The sequence below is a fragment of the Tribolium madens genome, unplaced genomic scaffold (assembly GCF_015345945.1).
Source record: "Tribolium madens isolate multiple individuals breed KSU strain unplaced genomic scaffold, Tmad_KSU_1.1 Scaffold_3;HRSCAF=73;Tcas5.2_LG2, whole genome shotgun sequence".
In the NCBI taxonomy this organism is placed as follows: Eukaryota; Metazoa; Arthropoda; class Insecta; order Coleoptera; family Tenebrionidae; genus Tribolium; species Tribolium madens.
This window is the reverse complement of record NW_025401006.1, coordinates 189,874-205,988: the sequence shown is the minus strand read 5'-3', so window position 1 is coordinate 205,988 and position 16,115 is coordinate 189,874. Positions and strand designations below refer to the sequence as shown.

Here is a 16,115-nt window from a genome sequence, read left to right as displayed (position 1 = left end):
CCAATGTACAGTGCAATGAGAATGCAACATTATGCATTATTTCTTCAAGGTTTCAATTACACTATTAAATATAGAAATACAAAAGATCATTGTAATGTAGACGGTCTTTCACGCTTACCTCAAAATTTAACTCGAGATTCTGAATTCGATGTGATAGACGTTTTTCAAATTCAAACTATAGAAGAATTACCAGTTACATTATTTGAAATTCAAAACGAAACTAAAAAGGATAAAATATTATCAAACATAATAAACAAAATGAAGAAGGGTTTAAATTTTAAAAAATCTGAATCATTTAATATCGATATACATGAATTCAGTTTACAGCAAGACGTACTTTTTCGTAGTCACAGAGTGGTAATTCCAAAATCTTTACAACAAAGAATCTTACAAGAATTACACTATGGACATTTTGGTATTGTAAAAACAAAAGCTTTAGCTAGAAGTTACTGTTGGTGGCTAAATATTGATAATGATATCGAAAATTTGATTAAAAGTTGTCAGAATTGTCAACAAGTCAGAAATAATCCACAAAAAGCCGAAAATCATATTTGGGAACCAACGAGTAAGCCTTTTGAAAGAGTACATTTCGATTTTGCAGGTCCTTTTCAAGGAAAATATTTTGCTATTTTAGTTGAYGCATTTTCAAAGTRYCCAATTGTTAAAATAGTAAATAACAYTACAACAGATTCTACAATTAAATTCTGTCKAGAAATTTTCGCAATGTTTGGTATTCCTAAAGTTTTTGTGAGCGACAATGGTTCTCAATTGTGCTCGAAACAATTTAAAGAATTTATTCAAAGTAACAATATAGTACATAAACAAACTGCACYTTTTCATCCAGMAAGTAAYGGACAAGCWGAACGTTTTGTTCAAATTCTTAAAAACGCCTTAAATTCATTAATAAAAGAAAATAAAAACATTGAATTAAATTTACAAAAACTTTTAATGCACTACAGAATTACACCTCATTGTAGCACAAATGAAACTCCTGCATTTTTAATGTTTTCTAGAGAAATTCGGTCAAGATTAGATTTGCTTAGACCAGATACAATTTACACACATTCTAAGGATTACAATAATAATAAAAAATTTAGAAATGTACAAGTAGGAATTTTGGTGCAAGTAAGAAATTATGGGGGAGACAAATGGGTAAGGGGAGTTATTATACAAAAAATTGGAAAATTACATTATCTGATAAAGTTAGACGATGGACGTATTTGGAAAAGGCACATCAACCAAATTATTACAACCACATAAACTTGAGTCAATTTTATTTACATGTATTCTTATAGTGATGAGTACTTTTCCGTTTCCATTTTTTTTTAATTCCCAGAATCCCAGGACCTGTACATCCGAAGTGTCAATAAGACCCGCGAGTGGACAAGTCAATAAATGAAAAGTGGTTACTTCTGAAATTACCTACCTATATACAAATGAATTAAGAAGGGGAGGTGTTCTGGATCAAGTAATTAAGTGATCAAGTACACATTGGAATTACTGTTGTTAGTTACTTCAAGTTACAATTAATTTATATACAAGTCATAATTTGAAAATACAGAAGTTTTATAAAGAATTCCATATCCATTTATTAATACACCCTCTACAAACACTACAGGTAAGATATCAGGAACATGGAAAAATGTTTTGGTCAGTTTTGGTCCTTTCATTCCACGAAATACAACAAATATACAAGGTGTTTATAAATGTCTGGGCATCAAGTTGGCTTTGCAAATTATGTCAACATGTTTTTAACAACCATTTGCCGCTTCACTGATATTTTGAATTCAGCACTTTCAAAGATGGTTTAGCCCCAGACTCAGGTCGGATTCATGTGAAAAATACAGAATAAATTAATTTTGGAAACGATATTGGATCCATATCGTTTTTAAAAAGAATTTATGAGATCCTCTATTGGATTATTTGAAGATGATTTTTCGCTTATAAATTTGTGAAGATTTTTTCTGCTGGTGTTCAAGTGCTTATAATGTTTTTTTTTGTGTGACAGAGGTAGGGTACCTACAGTGCGTGTACAGGGATTCACAAACCAATATACACAGGTGTTTCAAATCTTGGTGGGTGTCCACTATGGCAGATTATAGATTGAATTCACAAGACTAGACTAAAATTGTTTCAAGTAAGTAGTGGAAATGCTAACTATCAAGTGATGTCTAACGTTTGGCTGAATTGAAACCTCACTTATGAAAAGGATCCTAAATAAAGAAGAAAATAACTCTAAAAACTAATTTTTCATTAATGTGCAAGTGTTTCCAATTTATTAATACGCAATGTAAACTCCGTACAATTTGATTGGGTCCACCTCGTGGTAATTTCGGTGAGAATGGACCAGTCTAAGTCAATTGCACAGGAAGTGCACCCAATTAAACCGCACGGGTTAGTTCAAAAATAAAAAAATTAAAATAAATAATCATTTTCTTATAGTCTTTACGACAGATAAGTTATTGGTTGCCCACTAAAACTACCCTTAAAAAATTTTACAACTTAAAAGAAAGTAGAAAATTAACTCCATATTTTGTTGTCAAATCTATGTTAAATAAATTGAAACAACACGTTACAAAAATAATTCATTAAAACTTAAAGAAAATGTTGAAAATGAGCCCTATTTTGCTGTAAGCACAGTCTAACGCGTCTTTTTTTATTTTCAAATATGTTTTGCAACATTTCTTCCCCAATATTAGTGTAACAATTTTCGATTTGTAATCTTAATTCATCTAAATTTTCGATCCTGTGCTTAAAAACGGTGTCTTTAATGTAACCAAAAATAGAAAAGTCAAGAGGAGTTAGATCTGGTGAACGAGCGGGCCAAGGAATATTTGTTCCTCTGCTAATGATTCTGTCATCAAAATATTGTTGAAGGTATCCAATTGATGTATGTGCAGTGTGGGCTGTAGCACCGTCCTGTTGAAAATATCCTTGTCTTAATTCATCATCGTGTAACTGGTTAATAAACACATTTAAAATTTGTTCCCTATAAACTTGGGCAGTAACTGTTTGATGAAAAAAAATTGGTCCAATTATTCGTCTCCGGGATATGGTTAACCATATCCCAATATTGAGTGGATGCAAAGGTGTTTCAATAAAGGCGTGGGGATTTTCAGCGCTCCATATCCTGTAATTCTGTGAATTAACATATCGCGATAAATGGAACCATGCCTCATCAGTGAAAAAAGAAAGGTCTAGCAAGTCATTGTTGTTCAAGTGATTTTGAAACCAATTGCAATACTGAACACGATGTTGATAGTCTGGTGGCAAAAGTTCCTGAACAGTACTGATTTTATAGGGATGAAACCGTAGCTTTTTTTGGCAATCTTGTGACAAGTGCTCAAAGGAGCATTAATCTGTTGAGATATTCTTCGCAGCGAAGTGCTGGGATTTTCTTCGATTCCCTGTCTCACATTTTCAACAGTTTCTTGCGATACACCAGGTCTTCCTGAGGATGTTCCTTTTTGCACAGATCCAGTGGCAATAAATCGATTTATTGCATTTGAAATGTGTTTTCGCAAAATTTCTTCCTGTACTGGAATTTCTGGAAATCTTGCATAAAATTCATTCATGCAAGCCGGGATAGAGTAATTCCAGGATCCATTATCAAAAGTCGCATTGCGACAATAAGACATAACGATAAATCTATCTTGTTCGATGGTGTAGTTCATTATGGTATKCTGAAGATTGTTTGAAATTTAAAATTGTAATCATTAATCARTTAATTATTACCTCTTTCAACACTTAAATAAACTTTACGCGACAAACGTCTTCAAAAACAGCAACAGCCAACAACAAAGGAAACACGAAAATTATTCAAACAACAAAGAAAACAGCTAACAAAATACACACAGCTAACCTGTGACAGAACAACCAACAACACAACAAACAAAATTTTAAAACACGTTAAGAAAACTAATTAGGTGAAGTTTTAATTTATGCGGACTGACCGTTGACATAAAACTTCAAAGTGACAGGCACAGACGACGAGACCGCTACACACTCACGAGGGGTGTATTACGTATAATCATCACAACAAGACGGCAAATTTAACAAAAATTCCAGATGTAACTTGATGCCCAAGCATTTATAAACACCGTGTATAATTAACCTTCAAGGACACTAAATCAAACCTCAATTTAAATCATAGTCTTTGTAAAAAAAGTTTTTGTTTTTTTTATAAAAATTTAAAAAATTGCGAAACTCAAAAACAAAAGACAATTTCGAAAAAAAATTGTCTTGGTTTATAGTTTTGATAAAACGTCATATTTTTTATCATTCACCATGAGTTTTCAAAAAATAAATAATTTAAGTACAAACGTTTGGTTTCATACTTTTTATTCACTCTGTATAAAAAAATGAACAATCTTGCAAAAATCCTTAACATCTACACTCTAGAATTCTAAAAATCGATTTTCAGAATGTCTTAATTGTTGATACAGTAGCTAAACCTGGTTTACTTTGAGCTCCGACATGTCAAGCTAAACTAAATTAGTAGGTATTACTAGGTGTGTCGATCCTCCTCCCCCAACAGTTAGTTCTGGGCAAAATAGGCCCACTACATATCCATGGCATCGCTAAGATTAGTTCAACATCAGGGGAGCTGGTTATTATTATTATTATTGCAGTCTCAGGTGCTTTTTTTGGATCACTGGATCGCGATATCGCTATCATAATACCTATTGCACACCCAGGGCAAGTGGTTGTTGGCAGGACAGTGTTGTCCATCGCACGCCAGGACTGGAGTGTAGTCGCACGTCCAGATGAGGTAAGCGGGCTGGTTGGGATGTATGACCTGTGCTTCTAGAGTCCTTTTCCTGTGCTTCTGGAGTCCTCAAAAACCAGGACCGAGATTTATCTAATCTTTCACATTCGGACAGAGCTCAACTGATTCTATTCTATTTATATTGATTTTATTCGATGGATATTTTTGATTAATTTTGGTTAATCGCTTTTTCTTTCACGATTGTGGGGCCCTATATGGATCAGCAGATTGTTACTACGAGTACCCCCATTTTTTTACAGGCATCGCCTTATCATTAAATGATGCTCTCAGATATCGACACCTTAGCACCAGCTGTCCTGACTGAATTATTTCAAAATGGTTTCAAAATAGGCCTTACATTTTTTATTTATTTTTAATTACCAAGTGGCGTGTTATTTGTGTTATCACTAGTCTTCACGAGGGGCGAGTTTTGATAAAAATAATACATAACTCCAAATGGCGGATGTTATCCTTCTATTCATTTTTGCGTAGTTTAAAAATGTAATTTCTGTTTTGATAAAAAAAAATTGATAATGTACACAAAGTTCAATATTCCAAGTAATTTATGTAAACGTCATAGAATGTTTTGAGTTCCTCTTTGTTCTAGAAAGTGATCGTCGATAGTGGGGACGTAAAGTAATTTCCTGAAGGTGTGTATTAAGCGAGGACAGCAGTAGCGTCTCTCTCTGTTCGTTTTGTTTGTCTTCTCGATTTGGACCAATCAGAAAGCAAGAAAATGATTATCGATTGACGCAGTCGTATGACGTAGCCATCGTGTAATCGGAACGGAAATTTGTTACGTCGTGTTGTTTTGATAGAATAGGAGAACGAGAAAGGCAAGTCGAAACCAAGGTGTTGTGAAATGTACGAGGAATTGGTAGTTTGGTGCTAATTTTGCGTTAAAAATCTTGGAAAGTTGTGTTGATTAGTCTCAAGTGACAGCAGTGAGTTGGAAAAGCGTCCCGAAATCGTGCCATCTGTTCGAAAACGGGTCCTCTTTGTTCGGTGCAATCGAATCAGTCGCGTCCATTTTGTGAAAGCAAAATTGCGCCGTACACGAATCGAACGACGGCTTTCTCACGTAAAATTCGACATCTTGGTCTGTGATAAAACGAGGACTTTATGTTCATATTCCGTTGCAAAGACTCAACCGTGCAAAAGTGTGTCAGTGCGGCGGCAATGGCGAGGAAGAATTCGGACGGGGGTCCCCGCAATCGGCCCAAGGGCCCCACGACACCCCGACATAGCCCCGTGAGGGGCTCCGCCGCCTCCCCAACCGGAGCTGGCCACTACGCTGGCTGCAAGTGGACCGAGCCACCTCTGCCCTCAGCACTGCCCCCGCCGCCCCAGCACTGGATGCAGGCGCCGCCTCACTCGCGAGTACTGCCCTTTCGGCAGCCCAAGCCTGAGCAACACGATATCGAAAACCAGCTCAAGGTGCTGCTCAAGGTGCAAGCTTGACCTGAGATCGGTCGCAGGTGCCACCTCAAGAGACATTTGATATCTTTATATATAAATTTACGACGAGTGAACAATTGAGGACTATTCAAAACTAATTTTAAGTCTGTTGGTAGCGAGTGAACACGACAATACTAAATTCCGGTTATTTTTATTATGCCTAAGGACGGTACTACAATTCTGATGGTCCTGATTTCGAACAATTAACAGATTGTCCTGTTCAGCCGCATTGTGATACACAATCACTACACACAAATCCAGTGATTGTACACTAGGTTGTAGACATATATTATAGTTTAAACATTTACTTAAGTCTATTTCTGAATGTGATTTTTTTCAACTGTTGAAAATTGTAAGAAGAGAAATTTGAGTTTGTATTTGTGATTGTGAGCAGTGCTCAAATAAGTGTCACGATATATGTTTAGTTTTTAATACTCTGCCGTAACAAAGTAGCATCCAAATCTAGTCTAAAGTGCATCAACTGAGATTATAACATTTATCCTCACCCGTGGAATTTTTAACCATTGGGAAGACTGAACACGGGATAAAAGTTACAATTTCTATTGATGTCAAATAAAGCTTTAAATAATAATTGTAGATATGGAGAATATTTAATCAAGTCAATTTTAAATTATGGTATCAACAGTGTGGGATAACAGTACAAATATAACTTGGATGCTATTTTGATATATTCCCAGAATTTTAAAAAAGAACATCTTACAATGTATAAATGAACCGTCAATTATGACGTGTATTTTTGTTAAAACGCAGTACAAATGTGTAATCACGATTAAATTTAAGGAGATGCATATTAGCTATAAGATGTACAATTCAACACCAAAAATCATGACAAACTAATTTTCTATGATACATTATCAAATCACTCCTTCGATGTTGAATTGTACACCACTTGCAAGAGTTCGTCGTCATCATTCAATGTTGTTTGAGGCAAGAAAGATGCTCAAGTCTTCCAAAATGCCTGAATAACAAATTGCAGTGATGTGCAATACTGTAAATTATATAAATTTTATTTTGGTGATATAACGTTTTTTTATGTATAAGAGATTCTATTTTTATTTTGAATATTTCGAAATGTTGTTTTTTGTTGGACCCACAAAATTCATACAAAATTTGTTAATTTCTATTTAAATTAACTGAGGGGTATTTAGGATCTCTAACGTTAAGATTATGTTAAGTTTTATTTAAGGAATGTCAGATCTCATATGTTCACTTTTAAAAGAGTCATCAACTAGCAATATGTTTTTTAACAAAAATCATGTACGTATATCTCATCTCCATCCTACAATCTGTGATACCTCGTTCCTCTCCCCTAATAAAAAATCCCACTTAACCGAAACTTTTCCCCGAATTGATTACTTTTCCCATCCTTGTATTCCTTCCTATCCTCGGGGTTCAACCCCACCAAATTATTCACACAAAAAAAGGTTCACACAAGCAAGATAATTTATAAATTTTCCAGGTTTTTGTTTCTAGTTGGACGTCCTGATTGATGTCTCCAGTTCTTCATGTGTTAAATTTCGTTTTTTTTTCGAATCCATCAAAATTTTAATAAAACCGTTGTTTTTTAAAATAATTTTCAGGGAAAAACAAGTTTTCTGGAATTTCTCACCTCGCTTCTTTTCTGTAATATTTTTATAAGGTAGAAAATAATTCAAAACCGCATAGTGCTCTATTACGTTTATTTTAACATTGGTACAGGTATAATCATTATTTCTTTTTTTTTTAATTAGGTACTTACATCAACATTTTTCTTACGAACATTTGTACTTGTTGAATTTAAGCCAAATTTCAATCGGTTTCAAAGTAAGAAATTTAATATTTAATTACAGTTACTTGGCATCTGAAATTTAAGGTAAGCGATTTTGATTTTAACCATTCACAATAATGGGAAGCCCTGATTTTAAATTTAACACACTAAATTCTTGTTTTTTAGGTTGAAGGAAGAATTTTCATTTCATAAGAAGTGGATATCAAAGGTTGTTTCTCAAAAAATTAATTTTTGTACTACTTATATGAAATGTGTTGTTCGCAAATGACAAAATTTGCATGATTACAATAAATAAATACAGGGTGCGTCAGAACTCGCGCCCCAGAGAAAAAATTCAAGTACGATAAGATACCAGGAACATGGCAAAAATATTTAAAAAATTCAATTTGTCAAATTTTTTTGACATTTGACATTTTTTTATGTTTATTTAATGATACTGATGACCTTGTATATATTTTTTTACAATTATTTAGTAAAGGTGGTAAAGGTACAAAAATTTTGCCAATAAAAGCCATAAATAACATTAAACAGAGTTACAATTTAGTATGTTTCCTTGTTTCCTCTCCTAATAGGCTGTAGCAAAAAAACTTGAGAAATTATTTTTGCAACAGAAATAAATAGTCAAAGTGCAAAATTTAAACTCTCATAACTTCGAAATTTTTATAGATAACATTTTTTCCATGTTCCTGGTATCTTACCTTACCTTTTTCTCTGGGGCGCGAGTTCTGGCGCACCTGTGTATATCCTATGTGTAAAAAATTTTGGAAACAAAGCGGAACAATTTAATAAACAGTTGTTGAAAATTGTATACTTTCTTACAAAATTAAGTACAAATAAGCAACTATTTCTAATGAGACTAATTTATTAAGGCTGAAAAGGAATATATTTTTTTGTAAAATCATCATATAGGTCGCAGCGTGATTATTTTTATAGTAGAAGAAAAACATTGGGTTCATTGTTATAAAATTAAAAAAAGACCGACAATAACTAAAAACGAATGCTGATTTGGCTGCTATGTGTCATCAATAACAGGACAGTCCTGCACCCAAAAATAGTACAAATTGAAGCCATTACTTAATATTTAACAGTAACGCTGTTACCCTTGTGGGAGCCCTAATTTAAATATAATTATATGGAAAAATATGTTGTACATATTAGAGACTATTTTGCACTTAAAGTTTTTAGATTGGAAACATCTGATTTTCTGAATATACACAACTTATTAGACTTATTTGAACTATAGGTCATTAAGATCAAAGTATTTGCTTTAGGGTTTGTATCAATATGTTTCAATAAACAACAAACTATTAATATGTTAATTTATTAATAAATTTGCAAATTCAGCACTGCAATATCAATACAAAATAACTGACTTGACATTACTACAAACTGTTAATTAAGATTTTAAAGTTAAAAATGAATGAAATCCAAATCTATTACATTGGTCTTCCCATGCCACGTCCCATTTGTGGCTGAGCATCCCCAGATTTTTGATTTTTGATGGTCTCATCCACCGACAGAATTAAACAAGTGGTTTCAGTCGCGGCCGTTAAAGCATTAGCCTTGACAATAGCAGGCTCCCAAACACATGCCTCCAGATTATCGCTTATATCTTCTTTGTTGATGTCAACACCGTACCAGCAATGGCCTTGCGCATGTTTCTGTCTTAATTTATTCAAAATGTTTGTAGCATCAAAACCAGCATTGTCGCATAATTGTCTCGGGATTATTTCCAAAGCTTTGGCAATGGCCCCAATGAGTAATTGTTCTTTTCCGGCTATAGTTCTCGAATAATCCCGCAACATTCGAGAAAGCTCCATTTCGATAGCCCCGCCGCCTGCGACGACCGCATCGTTTTTAATTGTCCTTCGCACAATCATGATGGCGTCGTGCAGAGACCGCTCGGTCTCTTCAAGAAATTGTTCGGCTCCGCCGCGGAGAATGATTGTGCATGTTCTGGCATTGGGACATCCTTTGAAAAAGTTGAATCGTTCGCTGCCGATTTGACGTTCTTCGAAGTATTCGCATTTACCCAACACCGAATCGTTGAGATCGTGAACTGTCGTCATGACGGCTCCGCCACAAGCTTTCAATGTGCGCTTGAGGTCTTCTTCAGGAACGCGACCGGCACAGAACATGTCTCTGGAATCAAATATAAAGATTAGAAAATTTATCCAATGCTTCTAGTCCGAAAATACTACATTAATTTTCAACAAAAAAGTTTTAATTTGAATGTGCACTCATTTGGTGTCACATATTTATAGGGAAGTTTACAAGTTCAAATACATAGACTGGTATATACAGGGTATTTCACACAACTTTACCAAGCTTGCTCCTAATCTACGCACCCAAATATACAAAATTCACAAAACACTATATGCAAAAAATACTCACTTAATTATTTAATTTTTGGAGACCCATGACAGTAGTTGTCAAACTAATCACTGTTTCATTAATAGTCAGTCATAAACTGCAGTTTTTCAGAAACAATTATCATTTGTTCTATCAAGAATATGCTTCTAGTTTATCTATCTTAATCACTAACTAACTAAAACTGTTGTAATTTTTGAAAGGGTGAACAAACTAGAAAAGATTATCCAATTTTTCAAAATGTGTAATAGACTTCGTATCGGAATATGTATTATTGATCTTACAGGCAAGGCCTCGCAAAATTATGTGACACCCTGATAGTATTCAATTTACACATGTTTATTAAAAAATAAATTAATTTTAAATTAAAAAATCGCTGCGAACCTAATATTTATTATTCTTGCGCAGGGGTCCTTGCTAACATCTTGTTTACCAGCCATCTCAAGTCTTTTTTTTAATGGTTGTTAGGGCATAAATATGTATGTACAGTTGCGGAATTAAAATTTTGGGCAGTATTGTGATTTTCATTATGTAAACTCTAAGACAACCTTTACATTAATAACCTCATTTTTTACTCTTGTCATGTTTATGTCATTATATTTTGACTTACCTATTTACTTACAGTAAACTTTTTAAAGTGAGAAAAATACTGCCCGAAATTTTAATTCTGCAACTGTACAAATCTTTGTTTTTTTTTTGCATTTTTAATGCTGATTTCTATTGTAAACTTATTATTGCAATTGAATAAATTGAATATTTTGACAAATTAATCATTTTCTTAGTTATTTTCAAAATTTTTATTAATTTAGTTCGTTGAGAGGAACGTTTTTGTATGCATCTTTGGAATAAACATCGTTATTAGCTTAAATGAAAATTATCTACTACATTCCGTTGATACATAAATAACAATTATTTTAGTTTGTCGTTATTTTTGGTCTTCTTTTAATTGTCTGGAAAAATTGGGCACAGTGAACCTCCGAGGTCTAGATATACATACAGGGGTGTCCAGGGGTTCGTGCACGCTCTTCTATCCAAGTTATCGACATGATTTTTTTTTAAACAATGAGGCAGATTATAAAAACATTTGTATTCATATACAGGGTGTCTCAAATAAGATACACAACTAAGTTCCGTTTTTTAAAATGAAAACCACAATTTTTTATTACATATCTGGATTCGCCAAAATAACGCACCTTGGTTTCTTAGACTTACCTATAATAGTTTTTGACTTATGCCAATTTATTTGTCAAAATTGCATCGTGTATAGGACCCACAAAAAAATTCATAACTTCAAAACTATTCAATTTAACCAATTTTTTTCCAGTCGATTCCTTAAGCTTTAGCACATCTTTTGAGAAAAAGGCAAACTCGGAGTCGATGTTCCATCGCCTACTACGATTTTTAAAAAATGACAAAATACAAATGGCAATAACTCGATTTTTTTTAAATACAACACTCTATATTTTATGGCATTAGTACATGGCATTTTTTATGAGCTTTTTGATGATGTAGGGTTCATGGGGTTTACTTTGTAAAATTTGTACGATTTTTGCAAAATAAGAAATGTTGTTTTTTTCTAAAAAAAAAAAGGAATCGAGTAGGCTGCTGTCGTAAAATTTGACACTTTCGTGTACTTTTAATAATTGTACACATCTAATTGTCAATAATGAATTTCACTCGTAAAGAAGATGCAAAATATGAGGACGACTCGGAAGACTTCATAGACTCTCTAATGAAGTGTTGGATTCAATAAATTCAACTTACTGTCAGTTTTTTCAAATCACAAGACTAATTCTGTTTTAAATGCGGATAAAGCACATTTTTTCAACTGATGTATTTTGTTAGCTCTATAACTCGCTTACGGTTAGTCCTACAATAAAAATGCAAAGGACGATTTTTGTAGGAAATTTTGTAAGCTTTAATTTTGATAAGCTTTGAACTAGCTTTCTTTTGATGTGCTACAAGTGCGGTTGTGCCATTTTAATTTTTAAATTTGGGGTGCGTGGGGGTTATAGAGTTACTAGGGGTAATTTAAATATTATACCAAAGAATGTGCCCCTTGAAAACAAAACTGACATATTTCGGCGTTTTTGCAAAGTTTTTTTTTTGGTTTCTGAGATATTCGGGGTGGCTCGTTTTTAGTAGGCCACCCTATCACCCTATATCAAAAGTCCACAAAGGTGGGGGCAACCTCGAGAAGAGAGAGAAGGTTAAAGGTGGCTTTTTTCGGTTTTTTGCTTATATAAGGGCTATTAGAGGTGACGTCACAGACGCGACTGTACTGAAGCTAAACATACAGTGTTGCCAGTTGTGATACTAGATTTTTTTTACTAGATATTTATATTTTTAGTTGCAAACAAATAATAATTTATATTCTCAGCCAAATACACATTATGTGAATGTTAATATATTTTATTTTGTTTTGGTACGACCTATCCACTCCTGTCGTTTGCAACATTCTGGCAATACTGTACACATATTTTTGACGTACACAGAAAGTGAGGTTAGAACAGATTAAATTACAGAAATGTTGACTACAATTGTTAAAACCATTACGAAACGACATACATTTTTCATAGCAACTATTTCCTTAGAAACAATCTCCCTACACGTCCAGGATTCAAGAAATAAACTTTTATTTGTTTAGCTTCAAAGGTACAGTCAGGTACCTTGCTGACGTCACACTAATAGCGCGTATTTCGGAACCGATCACTCCTATTGGTTTTTACATTCTTATCAAAATTAAAGCTTACAAAATTTGGTAAGCGAGTTATAGGGCTGACAAAAAACATCATTTAAAACAATTAATTAGTCTTGTGATATGAAAAAACTGAGAGTAAATTGAATTTACTGGGTCAAATAGTTCATTAAAGGAGGGGGGAGTCATGAGAATCTATGAATACAAACTCATCGTTTATGTAATTAATGCAGAATTTTCTGTCTATAAGTTTTAATCAATATATCGATATTAAATCAACCAAAAAAAGACAACTTTAATTTATTTTTCCACCGATCGCCCTATTTTTGTCTAATTTGATTGGGATAGTAAAGTTTAATTGAATAAGGCCCGATTTCGGGTACGATTAAACCTCAGGTAAAATTTAACTGCTGGACAGTTGCTAAAGTAGCGTTGATCTGATTGGTTTTGCCATGGTTTAACTGAAGTTTAAATTTATCTCTCCGTTAAATATGTTTCCAGAAACCAGGCGTATGATCTATCATCCTGCGAGAGACTGATGATAGATATAAAAACAATATCCATTATTGATAGATGAAACAATTGCTTACAGTAAATCCTGAGGACTCTAAAACTTAAAATAAGTTTTACTTAATTTAAGATTTTTTAAAATATAACTTCAATTTCAAAAGTCAGAAAATACAAAAACAGTTGCTACACGTAATATTTTTTTTTCATAATTAAGACTTTCAGGCGGCATAAAAGTACAATCGTCGTTAAGATGCCCAAAACAGACATTGCAATTCAATTAATTAACGATGATATGCTTCTCAATAAAGTACCACTGAGTTAGTGTGAGACTTTTTGAGAGCCTGTATACCTAGTGTTTCAGATATGTAATTTAAATAATTGAAAACACATACCTATCAGCAAAATACTGTGTGGCAACATCACCAATGGGGAGTTTGGACAGAACGACATTAGCTCCAGACTCGTGAATCTTCTGCAACTTTTGATATAAGATGTTCCATTCTGCATCCACAATCTTTTGATATTCCTTAACATTGTCAACTCTAACTTCAGCATTATCTCTCTCAGCTTTTAACTCAAGTTCAATGTTAAGCAGTGCAATTTTGCAATTGTGATAATTTTTCGGTTGCATTTCAAAGCCTGCATACGAAAAGGTTTTCTTAAATGCCACTCCAGCGACTAAAACTGAATCTTCCAAAGCACCTCCTTGGATTTTCTTGATACCAATCATATTTAATGGTAATAAATCATCCAATAATAAGACCGCATCCACTACCATTTTAGAGAAAAAGTCACGTTGTTGATTAATTAACTTGGAACTCATTGCAGTTGCGGCACATTTTTGCAACAAAGAATGAAATTCAGATGCATTTTCTTTGTTAATTTTAATAGCCAACTCGCTGATTTTATCAAGACATAATTGCAATGAGCGCCTCACTGCTTTAATAATAATGCGTGGGTGAACACCTTCTTCTACATATGGTTTAATTTGTTTCAAGAATTCCCCCGCAAGAAGGACAACACTGGTGGTGCCATCACCTACTTCAGCATCTTGAGATTTTGCAATATCAACCAAACTTTTTGCAGCAGGGTGGACGACATCGAGAAGTTTCATAATAGTCGCACCATCGTTCGAAATAGTAGCTTTACCGTTTTTTTCAACGATAAGTTTGTCCATTCCACGGGGACCTAAAGTGGTGCGTACAGCATCAACAACTGATTGACACGCATTTATGTTTGATATAAGCTGCGGTTTTCCTTGCGAGCTATCTGTACCTTCTTTCAATAAAAGGATCTGTGGTTGCTGTTGAGAAAAAAAGAAATGTTTAGAGACAGGTGTGGTGCCGGTAGCAATGTCCAAAATTGGTATAAATAGTTTAAAATCTTTAACATAATTAAAACAGTCTAACACACTTACCATCATTTTGATGATATAATGAATAATTCAGGTTTCTTTCAGGTATAAAAGAATTTAGAGATTCTTTTTGCAAAACGTGACTGTTAGTGAGCTTCTTCTGTCATTCACTAGTAAAAATACGATTGCCAACTGTTACATTTAGTGACATTTTCTTTAACAAAAACGTCCTAATATTCTTTGGTTTAGTCAACAATTAATAGTAACATTTTCATTTAAAAAACAGCAAGAATAAATTATCAGCTGGTAACGAACACTGGTAACCAATTGGAAAAAAAATGTTATCAGAATTTAATGTTGGCTATTCTGAATTTTGATTTGATTTCCGCCTCGGCAATTCTCTCTGTTCTGTGGCAATCGATATCATTGATTAAAACAAGTAATACTACAGGGTGTTTCACATAATTTTACGAGGCCTGCGTCTGTATGTAAGAGGCAATCAATAATAAGTACATATTCCGATACGAACTCGATTACAAATTTTGAAAAATTGGATAAACTTCTCTAGTTTGTTCATTCTTTAAAAAATTACGTTTTTTGTTAGTTAAGTTATTAAGATAGATAAACTAGAATCATATTCATGCCATCTCTTGATAAAGCAAATGATAAATCCCCAAATGATAATTGTTTCTGAACAACTGCAGTTTATGGTTTCTGCACAACTGCAGTTTATCGTTTCTGTACAACTGCAGTTTATGACTATTAATGAAACACTGATTAGTTTGACAACTACTGTCATGGCTTTCCAAAAATTAAATAATTAATTGTGCACTTTTTGTATCCAGTGTGACTGAGTGCGTACATTAGGCGCAAGCCTCGTAAAGTTGTGTGAAACACCCTGTATTGTTGGATTCGTTGGTTTGTTTTAAAACAAACAATAAGTAAAATGTAATTACAATAATTAACACAAAATGTTTATTTATTAACCAATTAAGAATTTTCACTTTCTTTAAATTGACATTTAGTGCAAGTATAAAATACTGTTTGGCCTTCATCTGCTGATCTTAGTTGCACAGTTGCAAACGTCATTTTATTATTACCACAATTGGCACATTTTCTATCAACAATAGGTCCATCATTGTCTTCTTCATTGCCTTTATTTTTCTGT

The 16,115-nt window shown here is 33.5% G+C and overlaps 2 protein-coding genes across 2 annotated transcripts; one reads left to right on the top strand and one right to left on the bottom strand.

Annotated features, from left to right (window-relative positions):
- The first annotated feature begins 5,455 nt into the window (after positions 1–5,455).
- On the top strand, positions 5,456–7,649 carry LOC123007191 (proline-rich nuclear receptor coactivator 2). The gene has a single exon (XM_044402321.1). It carries the CDS (start codon positions 5,891–5,893, stop codon positions 6,227–6,229), a length of 339 nt encoding a protein of 112 aa, XP_044258256.1. The 5' UTR covers positions 5,456–5,890; the 3' UTR covers positions 6,230–7,649.
- Positions 7,650–9,320: 1,671 nt separating this feature from the next.
- On the bottom strand, positions 9,321–15,150 carry LOC123008280 (T-complex protein 1 subunit eta). Its single transcript, XM_044404044.1, has 3 exons — positions 15,011–15,150; positions 13,986–14,896; positions 9,321–10,157 (listed from the first exon to the last, which is right to left on the bottom strand). The coding sequence occupies exons 1-3, from the start codon at positions 15,014–15,016 to the stop codon at positions 9,452–9,454; spliced, it is 1,623 nt and encodes a 540-aa protein (XP_044259979.1). The 5' UTR covers positions 15,017–15,150; the 3' UTR covers positions 9,321–9,451.
- Positions 15,151–16,115: the final 965 nt, after the last annotated feature.

Coding starts and splice junctions, on each gene's coding strand:
- LOC123007191 (XM_044402321.1), top strand. CDS start 5,891: ATGTTCATATTCCGTTGCAAAGACTCAACCGTGCAAAAGTGTGTCAGT.
- LOC123008280 (XM_044404044.1), bottom strand. Junction 10,158..13,985: donor ACACAGTATTTTGCTGATAG/GTATGTGTTTTC, acceptor ATTTGATTCCAG/AGACATGTTCTGTGCCGGTC.